The sequence below is a fragment of the Diabrotica virgifera genome, chromosome 1 (genome assembly GCF_917563875.1).
Source record: "Diabrotica virgifera virgifera chromosome 1, PGI_DIABVI_V3a".
NCBI lineage: Eukaryota > Metazoa > Arthropoda > Insecta > Coleoptera > Chrysomelidae > Diabrotica > Diabrotica virgifera.
Genome location: NC_065443.1, coordinates 176,333,852 through 176,356,322, shown reverse-complemented (window position 1 = coordinate 176,356,322; position 22,471 = coordinate 176,333,852). Strand labels below are relative to the sequence as shown.

Sequence of the window (22,471 nt, the reverse complement as noted above, 5' to 3'; positions counted from 1 at the left end):
CTAAACGTGAAACTATCTTTCGTAGGGCTCAATTATGTTACGATGCCGGGTCGGCCTTAGAAAAAGATCCAGAAAATGCCTCAAAAATGCGTAACTTTGCAGTTAGATATAGTACTTTCGAAAAAACTCTATCAGAATATGAGGAAATTGTTCAAGATATCGTTATATTAAAACAAGAGATGGAGCCAGATGCTGGCGTTGCATACCATACGCATTTAGATGCATTTTATGATCTCTACTCAAACCTGCTTTTTTGAGTAATAATCCCAATAGTACTAATAATTCTACTATTAAAATGCCCAAATTTGAATTAGTTAAGTTTGATGGTGAAGATATATCTCTGTGGCCTGTTTTCTATGAAAATTTCAAACAATTTGTTCATAACAAAATAGAATATCCCAAGTCCGATAAGCTACAGTATTTGTTGAGTTGTATTTCCGGGAAAGCCTTGAAAAGCTGTAGCTCAATAGAACCCATTCCTAATAATTATGACATTATTTGGAATATGCTTGTTGAAAGATATAATGATAAAAAATATTTGTTTAATCTCTATATGGATCGAATTGTTAATTTTCGCGGTTTGCAATCTAATAATCCATCATATTTGGAAATATTTTTGGAAAAGTTTGATACTAATGTTTCTGCACTAAAACGATTAAATCTCGATAATTTAGATGATCATATTTTAACTTATTTAGCTATGTTAAAATTACCACAAGATACCATAGATTCATTTGATTTAATAAGAAATAATAATGATTTACCCGCTTATGATGATTTATTGAAATTTTTACGCCAACGTAGTAAATCTCTTATTAAAAATGATAGATCAAGGAATTCCAAAAATAATTTTTCGTTTCAAAAACCGAACAAATCGTTTCATTTGCAAGAACAGAATACGTATTCCTCCATAGATTGTGTTGTTTGTAAAAAAGGCCCACATTTAATTAAAGACTGTAAGCACTTTTTAGGGCTACCATTTGAATCCAGATTTAAATTAGTGAAGGAAAATAATTTATGTTTAAATTGTTTTTCTTCAAAGCATCGAGTATCCAATTGTCCGTCAAAATTTTCTTGTGTTGTGTGCAAAGCTAGGCACCATTCCAAGTTGCATAAGCCAAATACTACTCGGCCTAATGAGAATGTTCCATTTCCCTCCACTAGTACTGAGCCTACCTCTGGTTCTTCTGATAATCCTTCTAGTTTACATGTCCGCCATTCTAAAAATATCCCAAATGAATCAGAATCGAGTTCTGTTAGTCTGTTTGGGACAATAATGGTTAAAGTTGTTGATAAATGGGGTAGTGCTCACAAGGTTAGATTTTTGTTAGATAGTGGTTCTTCTGCTAATTTTCTTACTTTTGATTGTTCCCGAAAATTAGGCCCAAGTTATTCGAAATTAAATTTGACAGTTTCTGGTATAGGAGGATCAACCACCCCGATAGTAGGTAAAACCAACATTGTTATCTTTTCCCATTTTGATAAAAAAATACAATATCCTATAGAAGTGTTGCTTATAGACACAATCTCTAATAAGTTGCCAGATCAACCAGTTGACAAAGACTGTATTAACAGTATAGAACACTTGAAATTAGCTGACCCGAATTTCTTTTTTCCTGGCAAGATAGATGGTATTTTAGGCTTATCTGTCTTTTCAAATATCATTGGTTGTAATAGAGTGTCATGCGAAGATTCTCTATCAGCTATTGAGACTAGTTTAGGTTATGTAGTCATGGGCTCAGCTGCACCAAATTTTGAAAAAATCCACACATATTTGTCTTTCGTCTGTAACCCTTTGTTGAATTTAGATTCCTTGGTCGAAAGAATGTATGAATTAGAGGATTTGCCCACTGTTACTAATAGTTCATCAGAAGATGAAATTTGTGAAAATTTATTTTTAGAAAATGTATGTAGAGATGCAGATGGTAGATACACAGTTTCATTGCCGTTCCAAAATGATCCTAATGTACTGGGTGATTCTTTTGTTCTTGCTAAAAATAGATTGTTGTCCTTAGAAAATCGCCTAGCACCAAACCCAGAACTTAGAAAACTTTACTGTGATATCTTTCAAGACTATTTAGACCAAAAGCACATGAGTTTAGTTCCCATTCAAACCATTGATTCGTTGTCGTATTATATTCCCCATCATTGTGTTTTTAAATCAGATAGCCCTTCCACTCCTTGTAGAATAGTCTTTGATGCCTCTATGAAAACTAGTAAAGGACCGTCATTAAATGAAATTCTTTATAAAGGTCCAAAATTACAAAATAATCCTACCACAATATTGTTGAATTTTCGTCTTTTTCCAATCGCAATTGTCGCTGATTTGAAACAAATGTATAGGCAGGTTAAAGTGGTTGAATCTCATTGTTCGTTTCAAAGAGTTTTGTGGAGATTTGATACCAATGATCCTATTTCTATTTTCCAATTAAATACTTTAACTTTTGGAGTAAAAGCCTCACCATATCTTAGTCTCAGGGTAATAAAACAATTATGTAATGACGAATCTAAAAGTTTTCCTGATGCTATCATCCCAATTTTAAGAGATATGTATGTAGACGATTTTATTAGCAGTTTTCCAAATGTTTCTGAAGCTATAGTTACACACACTCAGTTAGTGAATTTGTTTCAAAAAGGTGGTTTTAAATTAACCAAATTGATGTCGAACTCGAACGATCTACTATCGACAATCCCCGAACCCCTTCAATTGGTCAAAACCAAACAATTTGATAAGTCAGTCTCCAAAGTGTTAGGATTGCAATGGGAAGAAAAATGTGACAATTTTAGTTTTGGGTTAGAAATACCCTCATCGACCCGTTGTACAAAAAGAAACATGCTCTCACTTGTTGCTCGTATGTTTGATCCCTTGGGATTCCTATCTCCTATAACCCTCTTGCTTAAAATTTGGATAAAGAAACTTTGGACTCTAAAGGTAGATTGGGATAGTACCGTACCAAAAGAAATCGAAATAGCATGGGAAAAGTTTCAAAATGAATTTCATGTCCTATACAAAATACAAATTCCACGCCATATAGCAGTTACACCTAATTCGTCGTTGTCTTTTGTAGGATTTTCAGACGCAAGTGCTGCTGGATACGCAGCCATTGTTTATTCCAGGGTTGTTAATTGTACAGGTCAAGTTAAAGTTACTTTACTGTACTCTCAATCTAAAGTATCTCCAATGTCTAAAATAACTCTTCCTCGATTAGAGCTTTGTGGAGCGCTTCTTCTCTCAAAGCTTCTTTCACATGCTATTGAAACTTATTCTCCTAGACATAATATTGATAAAATTTTTGCCTTAAGTGATTCCATGATTGTATTAAATTGGATAAAGTCCTCAGAGAAAAATCTCAAAATATTTGTTCAAAATAGAGTTGTTACAATTCATAAGATGGTTCCGTCAGAGTATTGGTTTTTTGTTCCTGGAAAGGAAAATGTTGTTGATTGCGCCTCTCGAGGTTTGTTTCCTTCTTCGTTAGTCAACCATTCCACATGGTTTACTGGTCCAAATTGGTTACTGTTGGAGCCAGAATATTGGCCTATTCAGTCTGTCAACGGACAGGAAATTATGATTTGTGATTCTGAATATAGATCACAAACCTTCTTTGGTAATGTCACTCGTGTAATTTCTCCGCTGTATACTCTTATTGAATATTTTTCCAGTTGGTCGAAACTTTTAAATTCCACAGTATACGTATTGAGATTTCTTAGAAAATTGTCTTTAAATAAACGGATATCTCTATTTGATTTAAAAATTGCAGAAATTGAATTAATTCGAGCTGTCCAGCAAAAGCATTTTTCTGAAGAATATAAAGCCCTTTCTCAAAATCTCGTTGTAAAATCTTCCATACGTCGTTTGAATCCATTTATTGAAAATGGAATAATTAGAGTAGGTGGACGTTTGTCCAACTCCCAATGTAGTTTTGAACAAAAACATCCGATTTTGTTGCCCAAAGCCGATCCTTTAACCATTTTGTTAATAGATTATTTCCATAAATTGCATTTACATGCTGGATCGTATTTGTTGCAAAATCTTCTGAGAACAAATTATTGGATACTATCTAGTCGTCAGGCCATCAGAAATAGAATTTGGAGATGTAATCGTTGTTTTCGTCTTAATCCTAAACCTACCTATCCTATGATGGCTGACTTACCCGCCGTAAGAGTCAATCAGGCAAAAGCCTTTTTACACACTGGTGTAGATTATACTGGTGCGTTTTCCATTACTATAGGAAAATATCGTGGCGTAAAAACTCAAAAGGCTTACGTATGTTTGTTTGTTTGTCTAAGTACGAAAGCCATACATCTTGAATTAGCCTCCTCGCTCTCTACAGATTGTTTCTTAGCCACTTTCAAAAGATTTTTATCTCGTCGTGGAAATTGTAAGGTTTTATATTCAGATAATGGCACAAATTTTGTGGGTGCCAAGAGAGTCCTCGATGAAATATATCAATTAACTACTTCAAAAACTTATAAAGATGCATTCCAACAGGAACTTAATAATACCAAAATTTCTTGGAAAATGAACGTACCTTATGGCAGTCACTTCGGTGGTATTTGGGAAAGCAATATAAAAAGTGTAAAACTTCATTTAAATAGAGTTGTGGGGAATCAAATCCTTACTTACGAAGAATTTTTAACTGTTCTGACACAAATCGAGTGTCTTTTGAATTCGCGTCCTCTTTGTGTTCAAAGTAACGACCCTGAAAATCCAGTCGCGCTGACTCCATCGCATTTTTTATGTACAGAACCTTTAGTGTCATTACCCTCGATGGATATTGATCTTGATAAAAATATGAGTACTTTGAAAAGATATAAATTATTAGATTGCATTGTTCAACATTATTGGAAAAGATGGCATTCAGAATATTTGTCTTCTATGCAGTCTCGTTTAAAATGGAACACTAACTCGAACCCTCCCAAAGAGGGAATGGTAGTTATAATAAAAAATGAAACTATCCCACCTTTACAGTGGCCTCTGGCAGTCATAGAGACTTTGTATCCTGGAAAAGATGGGATTGTTCGAATCGTAAAAGTGCGAACCAAGCACGGTAGTTACATGCGCCCAGTCGTTAAACTGTGTCCTCTACCCAGTCAATAAACTGGAGAGGATTTTTTTATTTTATTTGATAGTTAAAATTTTAGTTTAGGGTGATGGGTTCATGTGCAGACTTAGCATATTAAAATTAAATTAGTTTTCGTTGATTTTTCGTTTATTTTAAAAATAAACTCGGGGGGGCAGGATGTTTTGGCCTCATTAAATTTATTTCATTCGAAGTACCTGGCCTATTTTCTTGCCCAGATATTGTACTAAATTTTTTGTTTTCTCTTTAATTACCTTTCGTTAGTACTAACTAGTCGTGGTCGTCAGTAAGTAAGAACAAATTGAATTGTTAAGTCGTTTCCTGTAGTTATCAAGTGTCGCCAAAAAACGCCGGTTTCAGTTATAGTAAAAAATAAATTAACCCTTTCTCCCTCCTTCCTTCACCTTACTAATAACTGAAGACTTCTCGACCTACCAGTTAAAATAAGGTAAGAATTTTTTTGTTATTATTTCCATACAGTCCGCTTTAAATTCGATTGCGTAATAGACCAGCATAGCCCAATCGCCACCCCACAGGGTTAGGCTCAGAAAATGTCAAAATTATTTTAGAATTAGTGGCAAACATTATCTCAACAATTAGGAGAACCAATAATTATGATATTTCAAAAACGGAACTAGAATATATAATTAGTAAACAATTAAATATAGACTCATCAGAAAACACATTAAATTCGCAGATACAATACAAAAAATAAATATAATTCAATGGAACTGCCGATCAGCAGTTTCAAATAAAGAGAACTTGGAATTCCTTCTTCACGAGTATGATGCTGCTCTTGCAGTGTTATCTGAAACTTGGTTCAAACAAGGAAAGTATTATAACTTTAAAAAATACAATGTTAGTCGTCAGGATCGCCCAGACGGATTTGGAGGGGTAGCAATATTAATTCAAGCAAACATTTTATATAAAGAAATAATAATAAATACTAAAGTCAATTTTTCTCATAAATGCATTGCTCTTAAGCTTTTACCTAATAAAAAAACAATTCATATAGTTTCATTATATATTGAGCCAAGAAAGAAGATAGCGCTGCAAGAGTGGACTGAATTTTTTGATAATGTACCAAAACCTTTTGTAATAGCAGGTGATTTTAATGCCCACCATGTTTCTTGGGGTTGCGATTTTAATGACACATATGGGAATATTTTATCTGATGCAATAAATCAATGTAACCTTGTTTATCTAAACAGCGGATCTCCAACATTAGTTCCTTTAAGTTGTAAAAGCGCAATCGACTTAACTCTATGCTCTCACGATATTGTACAATTTTTTACATGGACCACAATTGAGGACCCACATGGATCAAATCACCTACCCATATTAATTACACTCGATGTGGAAGATGATCATCAAGTAGCTGTATCCTCGGAGCACAACAGATGGCAGTTAAAAAATGCAAACTGGAATCTATATGTAGCTATTCTTGAATCCAGAGATATAGCTCAAAATTATGATGAATTCCTTTCTATGATTAATGAAGCTGCAGAAATCTCCATCCCAAGAAAAGTCTCTAGTCAGACTAAGCACCGTAATCACTGTCCGAAGCCTTGGTGGAACGAAACTTGTAACAACGCTGCTCATCAAAGAAAAATAGCTTTCATCAAATATAAGAGAACTCCAAATCGTGAAAATTTAATAGAATTCAAAAAAATGGACGCTTTTGCCAAACGCACTTTCAAACTCACAAAAAGGCAAAAATGGATTGAGTACTGTGAAAGTTTAAACCATCATACACCAATTTCACAAATTTGGAAAAAGGTAAACTCATATAAAAATCGGAAAGTCCAAAATAGACTACCAATAGACCCAAATGCGAATTGGATAGAAGAATTTCACATCAAAATTTCACCGCCATGGGTACCAACCAACCAAGTTGCATATGATCCCCAAATTTCGTCAGTACCAAGGAACATGACCAATCTAAGCGATAGTTTTTTTTATGTGGGAACTGGAACGATGTATGAAACATACCAACAATAGCTCTCCTGGTATAGACAATATTTCATATTCCATGCTTTATAATTTGCCAATGAATCAGAAAAAATATCTTTTAAGTATATATAATGCAATATGGACAGGACAAACAACAATCCCTGAAAGCTGGAAGGAGTATATTATCATCCCAATAAAAAAATATGATAAACCGGATTCCATTCCAACTTCTTATAGACCCATATCATTAGCTTCATGTGTAATGAAAACCTTTGAGAGGCTTATCAAAAATCGTCTTGAGCAATGGTTAGAGAAAGAACATATTCTGCCTGACACACAATATGGTTTCAGAAAATCTAGGTCAGCATTGGAGGCATTAACAGTAATAGTAACAGACACTTTAGCTGGATTTTCTAGTAACTTTATGACTATGGCAGGTTTCAACGATATTACAGGAGCATTTGATAACGTTAACCTAAATGTTCTAACGAACAAACTGATTTCAATTGGATTTCATAAACAATTAGCGAACTTTATAACTTCCCTGTACACCAACAGAAAAATTCATTTAAAAATAAATCAAGAAATCACCAAACCTAGAATCACGAACCTTGGACTCCCCCAAGGCAGCATTTTAAGTCCACTTTTGTTTATATTATATACAATGGATGCCAGTGTTAAACTCAAAAATATACGAACAATACAATTTGTAGATGATATTGTTTTTTATTGTACCAGGAAAAACTTTGAAACATGTGAATATGAACTGAACAAAACCTATGACATCTTTAATGAGTGGCTGAATGAAAATAATTTTACACTCTCTGAACAAAAAACAGAGGTGTGTGTATTTAGCCGAAAACGAAACATTGAGCAGGATCATGTAAAACTGGGACCTTATAATTTCCAAATAAAAAATGTAGTGAAATACTTAGGATTATATCTAGATCGGAAACTGCTATGGAAAGACTGTATACATCAAATAACTAAAAAGTCTGAGAATGCTATTAACATACTGAGAGCTTTCTGTTATACCAAATGGGGAGCTGACCCAAATATTGCCTTGTTGTTTTATAGAACTATGATAAGATCAATCCTGGATTATGGTAGCCATTTGTATGGATCAGCGGCACAAACGCATTTAGATAAAATAGAAAACCAAAAAAACAAAAGCTTGAGAATATGTCTTGGATATCTCAAGTCAACTCCAATAAATATTATGGAAGCAGAAGCCGTAGAACCACCATTACAACTGAGAAGGCAACTAATTAGTAACAAGTTCATCACGAAAGCATTTTCCAAATCCGCAAGTTATATAACACTTATCCATGAACTTTCAGTTTCAGTACTCACTCAGTCGTATTGGCTAAAAAAGAAAACTCCACTTATCTGTGAAAGTTACACCACTCTTTCTCAATACAGGTTGTCACTATACACATCAAAAATCCAACCAATATTTTCAGAACGTCCACATATTCTGTTTTCTAAACAAATCAAGACATTTCAGATCGACAAACACGACCACTTTCTCGAAACGGTTAATCAACGATGGCCCGACTACAACCAGATTTACACCGATGGATCAAAACAAATTCGTACAGGCGCCACTTTTTACGATCACACCACAAAATATCACGAAGAGATCAGATTACCAGATGAGGCAACGATATATACAGCAGAAATGTTTGCAATAAGTGAAGCTCTAAAGTATATACTTAGGACTGATAGATCGAAAAGTATTATATTTACAGATAGCAAAAGTGTCGTGGAGAGACTAAAGAATATAGGTGCGTCGAAGAACTTAAATCATCTAGAAGTAGAAATATTACAGACCAATTACGAAATACGTAGCTCACAACGAAAGGTGATAATAGTTTGGATAAAAGGACATTCGGGTATTCAAGGAAATGAAATTGCCGATAAGTTTGCAAAGGCTGCGTCAGACTTAGACAGAGAGTGTATTAATCAGCGTATTCCTTATACCGATTTGAATTCCATACTTAAAATTCAGCTCAAAACCAAATGGCAAGAATTGTATAACAGCAAACAAACAGGACTAAATTACAAATCATGACATGACTAAATTACAAAACAACAGAAACTTTATTATTACCATTAACCGAATAAGAGCAAATCATGCAATGTCACCAACTTATAAATTTAAAATTGGTTTAATTGATGATTCTTCATGTTTATGTGGTGAACTGGGAGACTTAACTCATATTATACTCGGGTGTTCATTAAATAGTGCAAGCACTGATAAATTCTATAATGAAATAGTTAATAACAACATTTTTTTACCCATAAATTTAAATTGTATAATTTTCAATACGAATAATAATATATTGTATTTCTTATATAATCACACCAAGAGGTGCAAAATGAAATTGTAAATTACTAACCACATCTTTGTTAGCAATTCTGCAACTAATTATATTTTGTACGTGTGCACCGAAAAAATATAAAAAAAAAATATAAAAAAAAATTAAAAAAAAAAAAAAAAAATTTAAAAAAAATTAAAAAAAAAAAATAATAATAATAAAAAAAAAACAAAAAAAAACAATAGTAAAAAAGAATATAAAGAAAAAAAAGCAAAATAAATTATACATATAAAAAGATAAGTAAAAATTAAATTATAAAGAAAACAAAAGAAAAATTTGCACACATTAATCTTACCTTACTAATATTTTGAGCATTGTAATCGTGAGGAAGGATGAGTTTTAAATTAAAAAAAAAAATAAAAAACAAAAAGAATTGTTATAGTTAAAGAAAAAATTGTCTGGCTAATTGGTCCCTACCAAAGCCATCAAATTAATTAAAAAAAAAATGTATAGCTATGTACTTTTTTTCCGGACAGGGGGGTGCAATTGCTATTTTGACAGGGTATTTTTAATAATAAAAATAAATATTCTAAAAAAGACAGGTTTCTCAGAGATTTTCTATCTGTCAGGTATTCAAAAAAATTACACGTGCATGTGAATGAAAAGCGCTATAGGTAAGCTGCGGTGTGATAAAGAGCGATAGCTGTTTGCGTCCTCTTTCGCAACCATTTGCTCGGGCAAAATCACGTGACCTAACGATACCAATGTTGTTGTGCCTCAAAATGTTGGAGTAATTATTATATATTTTAGATCTCTCGGATATCTTTTTATTAATTAAAAAAAGATAATACGAACTAGAAAATCAATTTTGCAAAAATGAAAGAAAAAGATAAATTTATTATTGTAAATATAAAGGTGTAAAAGTATAAAAATATAAATTAAATTAATTCTGTGTCCGAATTTTGTACTTCTTCAAACTCTTCATCTGGGCTAAAATACGCATTTTCTTTCAGGACAATGGCGATCATCACGGCCCGCTTTATTCTGCCTGCAACGCTACTGAAGAGTTCTATTTTTGTTTTTACACTCCACTACTTTAAAATTTTCAACCAGGATATGCGTCGTCTTCTCGGTTCTCTTTTTTCTTCTACTTTTCCTTGTATAACTAATCGCATCAACTAATGTTTTTCATTTCTTAGTATGTGATCAAAGTAGCTCATTTTTTCCTTCATAGTATTGAGTATTTTTTTTCTTTTTCCATCTTCTTTAATGTTTCCGTGTGTGTTACGTGTTATTCCATGATATTTTTTACATTCGTTGATACCTTCTCCAAAATGGTAAGACTTTTTTCAGTTGCGCTCGTGATTATCCATGTTTTGACTCCATAAAAAATGACACGAGAATACTTAATTAATTATTGGTTAATTAATGTTTAATTAATTCAATAAAAACATAATAACTATTTACAGATCATATAGAGTATAGATGACTCCGACTCTCGGGGGGAGTCCGACGAAGAAGAAGAAAACTCAGATGAAGAGTTTGAAGAAGTACAAGATTCGGACATAAAATTAATTTAATTCATACAGATTTTTATACTTTTATACTTATTTATGTATAATAATAAAATATTTTATCATATTCTCAAAATTTATTTTATAGTATGTATTATAGTATGTATTATTATTTATTTTAATTAATAAAAAGATACCTGAGAAATCTAAAATATATAAAAATTACTCATTAACATTTTGACGCACTACAACAAGGGCATCTTCAGATGACGTGATTTTGCCCGAGCGAATGGAATCGCTGCGAACGAGGTTGCAAACAGCTATCGATAATACGTTCTTTCTCACACTGCAGCTTACCTGCAGGTGTAATTTTTCTTCATTTGCACGTGTAATTTTTTTGATCACCTGGCAGACAGAAAATCTCAACAAAAAAAACCTGTCTTTTTTAGAATTTTTATTTTGAATATTAAAAAATACCCTGTCAAAATAACTATTGCATCCCCCTGTCCGTAAATAAAGTACATAGCTATACATGTATAGTTGTATATTTTATACTTTTTTTTTCGTCTTTAAAGAGGGGGAGGGGTCTGGAATCTTCAAAAGACATCTCAGTCCAGAACGCCGCCTGACTGACCTTAGTGCAGGATTCATTCTGCGTAGCCCCCGCGATAGTTCCCGAGGTACTTTAAAAACGCTCTCTCGTCGCCGAGGCTATCTCTCGTCGCCGAGGCTACGCCGAATGCCTACCTGCTAAACCAGACCCTCCTCTGTCATCTAGCTGTCCGAAAGCGGAATGGCCGCTGCAAGGTCGACATCGCTTCCGAAGCACTTTACCTTCAGTTATCCACAGACTGTAAGCAAGGTTGCCCTTCCTTTTCCCCGTTTCCCCTTTTTTTGGTCCCAAAATTGGGTTTTTGCTTGTACGGTTTTTTTTATTGGAGCTTTTTTACCACAGTCTGTCTCATACAATCTAACTCACCTATTTACATCAAAACTTATTCCCTCTACCTTCTACTTACAATATATTTCCCTCTCACCCCTATCGTTGGTACAGCTGTTTTTCCTCCTCTTCTTTCTTCTTGATCACTACACGGATATAGTTGTGTATACTAGTCCAACCAGATTTATTTTCAGTCATTATCTCAATCATTTCTCGCAATGTCACAAAATTCACACCTGTCTCTCTTTCCATTCTGTTCCTCTCTATTATCCATCTGTTGCATTCTAACATCGTATGTGTAACGGTGTCCGGGTGTCCGCAGTATAGACATTCATCAGTGTCAGCCTTTCCAAACCTAGAGAGGTAGGCTCTAAAACACCCGTGTCCTGTGAGCACCTGCGTCAGGAAATAATCCAGTCGTCTGTGACCACAGTCCATCCAATCTTTCAAGTTAGGGAGCAGCATCTTTGTCCACTGTGCCACATGCTCCGTGTTGTTCCATTCTTCCTGCCATCTTTCAATTGACCTTTCTCTTTCCTGTCTTCTCTCAGCCATAGTGAGCTCAAGGTCTCTTCTCTCATATAGGTCTCTTCTTTCTACTATCAACACATGCAGCGGAACACATCCAGTGATGGCCCATAAGACCGTGGCAGATAGTCCTATAAGCGCATGCCACTCGCAGCAAACTTGTTCTATCCAGTCGTGCAATGAGCCCCTGTAGGCCTGTATCTCTACCGCCTCACTCCAGACCGGTGCCGCGTAGAGGAAAATTACAAAACCGTGCAAGGCCCTCCTCCTTTCGGATTGGGTCCTCCAATGTTGGGCATCACCCTCCCCAACGCAGCCGCACTGTTTGCAGCCCTCCGGGTCACCACCCGCACGTGCTCCCCCCACTTTCCATTCTAGTGCAACGTCACACCCAGGTACTTTACGTGTTTCTTGGGTATTAGACACGCCCCTGCACATTGTAGTTCCACACTTTGCCTGTTCCTTTTCCCCTTCAGAATGATGGCTTCGGTCTTCTCTGCTGCGAGTTTCAGTCCGTGCTGTGTATATTTTATACTTAATAGTATGTATAGATATAGATGCAATCCCCTGCAATTCAGATGCACCCCCTGAAAATACTCCTGGGGCACTATGCAAGCATCTTGCAGAGTTAAAATCACTCCAAAATTGCCTGGTTTGTTTAATTTCTTTATATCTGAATATTTAAATTTACTTTAAAGTCATCTGAAAGATATTTTTTGTAATAACAAGTTTTACCCTTTTTTTAACTTTGGGGGGGATTTTTGGGGAAAATAATACCTTTCAGCCAGACCGGCATTTTTGTATTAGGCTGTCATGGAAGAGTTACCTGAAAAATTTTCAGATTGCCTAAAATAGCTACTCAAAAATGTCTAACTGCTCTCGGACCATATACACGAAGAGTTCAAATATCGACTTCCAGTTCTACTTTCGATTACTTTGGGTGAAAACCTAGGACTTAGGAAGTCCAATTAATTGTTTCTTTTTTATTTGAGCTGTTTATCCAATGATATGTATTATATTTATGTTATTATATACAGCGTGTCTACTTAAGTTGGACACATACAGTGCGTCCATAAAGTAACGCATAAATTCATTATTAGCTAAATAGACAACATTATAAAAAATTCCAGAAACAGGTCGATCTTTATTTTAAGTTACGATTTTTTGACATATGTATCATACTAGTGACGTCATCCATCTGGGCGTGATGACGTAATCGATGATTTTTTAAATAAGAATAGGGGTCATGTGATAGCTCATTTGAAAGGGTATTCAATTATCTATTCAGTAATATAAACATTAACATAATTATTTATACAGAGTGTAAAAAATTTTTTTTTTAAATAAATTGACACAAAAAGAAGAATGTATATTATATTTATTTAATTCTAAATACATTTTACTACTGTCAGAAAATAGAAAAAAAAATTATTTGAAAAATAAACATTGATTTTCGCTTAAATGAAATGTTCAAACAGGTGGCTGGCAGCTTTAACGTTGAATTTAAGCGAAAAACAATATTGATTTGCCAAATAAACATGTTTTTCCTGTTTTTTGTCAAAAGTAAAACCTATTTTGACTTACAATACATTCTTCTTTTTGTCTTAATTAATTTAATTAAAAAAGTTTTTTTGGACACTCTGTATAAATAATTATGTTAATGTTTATATTACTAAATAGAGAATTGAATACCCTTTGAAATGACCTATCACATGACCCCTATTCTTATTTAAAAAAATCATCGATTACGTCATCACGCCCAGATGGATGACGTCACTAGTATGATATATATGTCAAAAAATCGTAATTTAAAAATAAACATTGACCTGTTTCGGGAATTTCTTATAATGTTGTTTATTTAGCTAATAATGAATTTATGCGTTACTTTATGGACGCACTGTATATTTATTATGTGAAACTTTTTTATTTTTAATTTTACGAAAAAAGTTTTTCTTCATAAAAAGTTCTGCATGGTCTAAAATCTAAAATTCGATCATTTGATATCAAATTGTATCTATTTTTTACCAGGTATGTCAAAAATATGAATTTCGCTCAAGACCGCACCGACATTGGATCCGTATTTCTCCGATCCGATCCGATATAGACCGATTTTCCGGCGAGGGTGCCTACATTGGTTCCGTTAACTTCCGACCACGGACCACCGACAATGAGTTCCGATGAAGATGTGTTAATGTGTTGGCTATTGTTGGAAAACAACGTTCTTAAAAGACGTAGAAAAAAACGTAGATGGATGCATATATTTAATAAAGACAGATCTTCAGGAGAATTTAATATAAACAAAAATCTACGTAACTATCCTGATAAATTTAAGATCCTATTTTTTCGTCACAAGAATGTAAAATAATGAGAATGGGACGTTTCATCGCCGCCGGTTCATCGCCGCCGTTTCGATGCCGCCGGTTCATCGCCAGTCCATTTCATCGCCGTCCGTTTCATCGCCAGTTAGTCAGATGATTTTGTATTATGGGAGATGACACGACACGACGTTAAATTCAGTTCAAAACTTATGACAAATAAAAAGATAAAAATTATTATATTAATTTACTGTTCTATTTCTACTTCCCCTAAATTTGATACTAAATAATATTAAATTTGTAGTGTTAAATTATATTTTATATTATAAAAGTTTAAAAGTCTATTAATGGTCTAAGTCTAAGTCTGGAAAAGTCTAAGTCTATTAAAAGATTAAGTATGGCAACGGGAATAGTCATATCTCGCATTTCCTAGAATTCCTAATTAATACTAAAAATAAATAATAAATGTAACTGTCGAAAATTGGTAGAAAAATCGGAAATATATCAGTTAGCGATTAACTGACTGGCGATGAATCGGCCGGCGATGAACAGGCGGCATCGACACCCTTTTTCGGCATTAGACCCTAAAATAATTCACGAGAAAAGAAAAAATACATTGATTTATTACAAACTAGCCTTGTGTTCGCACGTATTAAAAAATATTCTCATATAAAAAGATACAGTAACACATAATATAGGTAGTATAATAATTATACTTCCGGTTTTATCACAAATTGAGCAGTAATAAACTTCTCTTTGAAAGGTTTTATCCAAGATTATTTTGGCAATTTCAAAAACACGTAGTACCCGTTAGAATTTTATAACCAAAGTGAAATTGACCATCCCAATAAAACTATTTACCTAGAGGGACAGTGCTAGTGGTATTAAAATTTACTGTGCTAGAGGTATTAAATTTTATACCTATAAATAAAGAGGTTTTGTAACCCTTATATTCAAGACAACATTATAAAATATCTATCTTGTAGAGACACATATTACAAAATTAAATATTAAGATTTGGAAGATATTTATTGTTGATTTATTTCATGAAATAGTTAAAACAACAAATTAAATTACTTATATGCAAAAACCGGAATGAAACCAAACACTTCTCGATCTGAATAGGAGAAGCTAATCCCGACGTCGGCCGATATTGGATCGGATCGGTGATAGACGGATCCAATGTAGGTGCCGTCATTTAATACCATGAGTTTATTTTTTAATCCGACGTCTGATTTGATCTGGTCTGATCAGATCGGAGAAAAACGGATCGAATGTAGGCACCGCCATTTAATACTAGGGGTTTATTTTTCAATCCGACATGCGGACATACGTTTATAAAACAAAATGTCATTATTTTTCCATGCAGAATTACCCCTTAAAGTTTGTCATATTTATTTAAAAACACCCTGTATATATTTCGGTCACAATAAAGGTAATCTTACCAGAAATGCCAGCCTAGATTGTTCAGTATCTCCAGACTGCAGTCTTCCTTGTTGTATCGAAGTTTGCAGCACGTTATACGCTTGTGTCAGATCTAAATATCCCGAAGGATACCCTTGCCTCAATCTGCTTCTTAAAATTTCACCATAATCGCTTTCAAGAGTTCTACAGGCATTGTTAATAATGACGCATATGCCATCTAGTGAACCTGTAGATATGGATCTTCTTATGCATTTTCTTATAATAAAGAATGCATCGTCTACCATACTAGAAGTCTGCTGTCCTGGTTCTAGATTATCCATTGTTACTGCCTTTGCCAGAGATTCATCCATATAGTATTGTTCTAACCTCAAGTAATGGCTTAAAAGATCATGTTTAGACTGAGTTAGACCACTGTTCTTTATTAAGTTTTCCAAAGTCTGAAGAACTTTGTCTCGATCTTCTTGATTGGGGATACCAACTTCTGCATCGTTCTACAAAAAACAAAGATATGTAGTATCTGGATAACATAGATATGAAATGTTTGAGAATAGATCATCAGTAAAATCCTTTAATCTCAAGAAGAATATTTACAAAATATTATATAATTATAATTCTTCTTCAAGTGCCAACTCCGCAACGGAGGTCGGCAATCATCATAGCTATTCGGACTTAGAGACGGCTGCTCTGAAAAGTTTACATTTTATGTACATCCGTATCATTCCCTCAGGTTGCGCAGCCATGATATTCTACGTCTCTCTGATTATAATTACATAATGAAAGTTTATAAAAAAACAAGTAAAATCCTTTATAAAAGGTATATTTAATAAAATTCCCTAAAAAGGGCTACATCATAAGCAGAACTAGTTTTCAATCTGATAACAGATCATCATCAGTGCTGATCTAAAATAAGTATAACCTGATAAGTTAAAACAATTTTTTTTAAATTTTGACTACGGTTTAAAAAAGTTTAAGGTTATACTCACAAGATGCTGACATGCTAACCACCAAAATACAAAAATATTATGGTAAAAACCCTTTAAACTTGATCAGTCATGGAAACATTGACTATAATAATTGAGGAGCTTACGTTCAAAAGGGGCTATATCCATTTGGAAAAAATGTCCAGGAAACGAAAAAAACTTCTTATCGGTTGGCCTTAGTACTTGGGGATAACAAGATATAGTGGAGTCAATGAAGGTGGATATGAGTTATTACCTCAGATTTCGTTGAACCTCCATCGATTTTCATAAAAATTGGTGAGTGGTTAAAGGATACCTCAAGGAACAAAGGTGACATAGTGCCAACTTGCGCTTTTTGCATTTTAGGGGTGAAATACACCCCTTTTTTAAAAAATATTTTTTAGATTTCTGAAAGTGCAGTCACTGTAAGTTTTCACTTCCTATTTTGTTGAACCTTCATCGATTTTCATGAAAATCGGTAAATAGTTAGAGGATACCTCAAGCAATAAAAGATATATAGCATCAACTTTCGCTTTTGAATTTTAGGGTTGTAATACACCCCTACTTTTTAAATTGTAAAAAATGCAGATTTCCGCATTATGGCGCAAGTAATCTTGTTTAATTAAGAAAAATAATTTTTTTTTATATTTATGTGCATGAATTACCTACATTTTTTTTTAATTTTTCAAACCTTATAGCAACCAAAAATCCGAAAATTAACAAGTCGAAAATCACGAAAACCTTATTCTTCTATATTTCTGAAAGTGTAGTCACTGAATGTTTTCACCCACGATTTCTTTGAACCTTCATCGATTTTCATGAAAATTGTTGATTAGTTAGAGGATACTTCAAAAAACAAAAGTGATATGGCACCAAGTTGCGCTTTCTGCATTTTAGGGGTGAAATCCACCTTTTTTTTTAATGATAAAAATGCAGATTTCAGCATTCTGGCTCAAGCAATCTCGTTTAATTAAGTAAAATAAATATTTTTTTACATTTATGTGCATGATTTATAATTTTTATTAATTTTTTAAACCTTATAGCAACCAAAAATCAGAAAATTAGCAAATAGACAATCACGAAAAAAATTAATCTTTTATATTTCCAAAAAGGCAGTCACTGAAGGTTTTCACCCCTGATTTCGTTGAACCTCCATCAATTTTCATGAAAATTGGTAAGTAGTTAGAGGATACCTCAAGAAACAAAAATGATGTGGTACCAACTTGCGCTTTTATCCTGGGGGTGGATGTTACCCCTTCTTATGGGTGAACAATATTTTATTAAAAATAACCCCATAATTAGATAGAGGAGTAAATTCTAAGCAAACTTTTAGGCCTGGATCCCGCGTATGAAAAAAAAGTTGATTAGTAGTAAGCTGAAAATTTGTTAATAGCTTAAGGGTGTCTAGGTGGATAAACTTTGATATATGGGAACACTGGAACAGGGGCAGTTTTAATTGTGGAACAGGTTAAAAATTTGGAACCGTCAGACCACGAAAACGGCATATTTATTTTGTCCGACAGAATAGACTTAAGCTCTCCGAACAGAGATTAAACTTTCATGCAAAAATCGTACTGCTATTTATCACCTGTCATAATTCCTGTCATTTGACATATTCTACATGTTCCACTCATTAAAACGCCAATTTGGTGATAAATAGCAGTCTGATTTTTGCATGAGAGTTTAATCTCTGTTCGGAGAGTTTAAGTCTGTTCTGTCGGACAAAATACATGTGCCGTTTTCGTGGTCTGACCGTTCCAAATTTTTAACCTGTTCCACAATTAAAACTTCCCCTGTTCCAGTGTTTCTATATATCAAAGTTTGTCCGACTAGACACCTTTAAGCTATTAACAAATTTTCAGCTTGCTATTAATCAACTTTTTTTCATACGCTGGATCCAGACCTATTTCTTTTATCAAGTTTATAAATTTTTTATTTAAATAATATTTCATAATTTAATAAAATATTATTGGTACAGTAAAACCTGACAATAACGGCCACTAAAAATAGAAAACAATTGGCCGTTATAGAAATGTGACCGCTAATGTTAGGTTTCCTTTTCCACAAATACATAAAATATAATTGAAAATTTATTTATTTTAGTAATTAAAGCAAATCTAATTAAATATAATTCTACAAACAAACGGAACATACTAAAACTAAATTCAATTTAATACAATATAAAACAATATCTATACGAAAAAACAAAACTACAAGAAAAACAGAATTTTTGTTTGTTTTACATTTTTTTAGATAAACGAAACATACTAAAACTAATTTAATATAGGTAATACATAATATAAAACAACATACTATAGCTACTACGAAAAATATGCTTATCACTAAAGTATCGTCGTGCTTCCATGCTATATTCAACAAAACCAACTTGGTAGGGCCTTTAATTAGATATCGCAAATCACTTTGGCTGATTTTGTCTGCATATATATTATGTTTGAGGAATCCCTTTTTTTTGTGAGACTGGATATAGGACATTTCTCAAGTATGAATTCACATTCATGGTATATCGTTGCGGTACAGGCTACGTTAAATATGAAGTAAATGTGGAAGATATACACTGGTTATTCATTTCAATTTAATTTGATTGTTTTTAATCGTTTACAATATTTAAAATAATTAAAGACATAAAGTTAGGGATTTCAAAAATAAATTCAGTTCTCACTGGCAGGGTGGGAAATAATAAAGTGTCATACAATAGCATTTCATTACAATGCTCATTACAAGCATTACAGGCTGCTCCGTTTGAGAAAACTCATACTCTCAAACTTTGAGAAAACACTCATTCAGTTTCGACCAACCCTGTATTAGCTAAAATTCAACGTTTTGCTAGATTAATAATTTTTAACAATAATAGATTATATTAAAAAACACTTGAACATAAATTGATTTTCTGATGTCAAATCACTACAATTATACAGGGGGTGAATATTGCTATGAAATTTGAAAATAAAAACGCAATTATATTTTAAACTACTTCGTATAACATCACAAAACCTGATATTTTAAGAAATAAAACATAGAGGAGAATCCAAAAATGTAAAAATATACAGGGTGTTCCATTAAACAAAAGATAATTTTGTTTCACCCTGTCAATATGGGTGGCCCTGTATATTTGGAAATGTATTTAAATTCTGATATTATCTATGCCCCAATCTCACCTAAATAAACTTTTTTCGTATCTCCTACAACAAACGACTAATTGGACTTCCCACAACCTGTATACATACAAAATCTCCGCTATAAAATTTTTTCAAAGAAAATGTTATTGGTTTTTTTAAAATAACTCCGTTAAATTTTGAAATATGAGATTTATCCAAAAACCATTACAAAGCTAAGTAAAAGTTCTATAACACTGTATTAAACATAATTTTCTAAATCCTTTATTTTTTTTAAATACAAGGTGAAAGGGCCCCGGTTACATGGTTCTCGCAGTAAAATTTAGGTTTTAAATGTTTCTATCTCGGTTATTTTTTGTCGTAAAAAAATATTAAAGAAAGAAAAAGCTTAAATAAAGTTAAAACTAAAATTTTGTTCTCTACCATTTTTTAAGTATATCGAGTATTTTTGGAGTTATTATCAAAAGAAAATGAAATTCACGAAAATTTGAAAAATTCTAATTTTTTTTAATCGTATTTTTTTTTCAAAAATATGCATTCTAAACCGGTCAAAATTGTTGAAGTTATTACTCATGTTAAAATAAATAAAGTTTTAAATGGGTTACTATAAATTTTAATTTTTGTGGAAATGACGTATGTTTCATTTTTCATTCTTCCCTAAAAAATCTGAAAGGGTCCTCTTATTTCCATCATAACTTGCTTAATTTTGATGCTATCGACTTCTTATATAGCTTTTTGATAGTTACCTTTAAGTACTTTATTAAAATGTTTAATATCTATATTTAACAAAGTGCATCATTTTCCTGTTATTTAAGCTTGAATACTAAGATTTGAGTACTCGCGGAAAAAAATATACATTCAATTGCATATAACTCACTTTGTATATGTAATAAAGGATTTTTCGAATAAGGAGCTTATTTATTTTTATATTATCTTCGATTTTGGTAATAACAACTTTTTTGAAGAAACTTATGGTTTTTGAGTTATTTATGAAAAACTACTTTAAAACATGGATTTTTTTCAGGAAAAATCAAAACTTTTGATCTTTAATAACTCAAAAACTATTGATTTATTGAAATAACTTTATATAACAAATTTTACTTATAATTTGTCCCTCTATCGATTAGTGGTATTATTTTTAATAAAATAATTTCCACCCCCGAGAAGGGGTAGCATGCCCCCCCCCAGGGTAAAAGCGCAAGTTGGCACCATATCACCTTTGTTTCTTGAGGTATCCTCTACATACTTACCAATTTTCATGAAAATCGATGGAGGTTCAACGAAATCGGAGGTGAAAACCTTCATTGACTCCACTAATAAGGTTTATTTGTAGTGTTTTAGGAAAGTAGTTTGATGCAATTTGATTTTTATTTTTTGTCAGTAGATTCCGTGTCTGCATTAGCGGAAACAAGTAAATCCTTATACCATTTTAGATCTGCTCGCAACATCCAATTTTCACCAAACAGCTCTTTCAGAAGCTTCGTAAGACTGGGTTTCTTCTTATCTGGTAACGAGTTTCTGGGCTCTATAATGTTTAGAACCAGGTTCCCATCGTCTTTTCCTTTTTTTAGCATCATCTGACGCGATTTATTTCCAGATGCAAACCGATAATATATGTGTGTATTTACTTCAATCTTTTGTTGGTTTTGAATGCCCTGCTCTACGGTGATCATTTCTTCATCCATATTGCACGTGGATAGTCGTCAATCGTCAATATTTCCGGAAGCAAACCAACACTACTCCCACAAGAGTTGGCGAATAACTACTGATCACTGATGATCGTCACTCAACGAACGCCTTCAACCCCTACCACTCTTTAGTTAACGGTCAACGCGAGGCGGTCGCGAGTTCGCCAAGTGTATCGTTACAGTATTGTCAGATGCACCACTATTTTTCCGTATTTTTGAATATAACGAATTATTGGATATAGCCACTTTTGATCGCAAAAGTAGGATATAGCCACTTTTGATGCAAAATGCCGACTTTATATGCGATTTTAAAATATAAATAGCTCGTTTTGAACGCTAATGAACGTGCCAGTTGATAGATCTTGTAAAACTTAGCCGAAAATCACAAAAAAGCATAATTTTGGAAAAAATGGATATAGCCCCTTTTGAACGCAAGCTCCTCAATTGTGAAATTACACATGGATGCACAAAATAATGCATGTATTATGCGCAGGACACCATCTGACCCCAAATCGAGATGTTCACATGTTGAATGGTTGGTGGCAACCAAGAACTGTCAATACTGATGGAATGGCCCCGTCCCATTCAAACAGTGAAGCGAGATTGCGGC

General features: G+C 33.2%; 1 protein-coding gene across 4 annotated transcripts in view; it reads right to left on the bottom strand.

Annotated features, from left to right (window-relative positions):
* The window catches only part of LOC126878895 (conserved oligomeric Golgi complex subunit 4), a 234,484-nt gene that overhangs the window by 106,625 nt on the left and 105,388 nt on the right, over positions 1 to 22,471 (bottom strand). For all 4 annotated transcript variants that reach the window (XM_050641789.1, XM_050641792.1, XM_050641791.1 and 1 more), the window contains exon 5: positions 16,101 to 16,571. In XM_050641789.1, the coding sequence (XP_050497746.1) occupies positions 16,101 to 16,571 (471 nt within the window). The remainder of the gene's footprint in view (positions 1 to 16,100; positions 16,572 to 22,471) is intronic.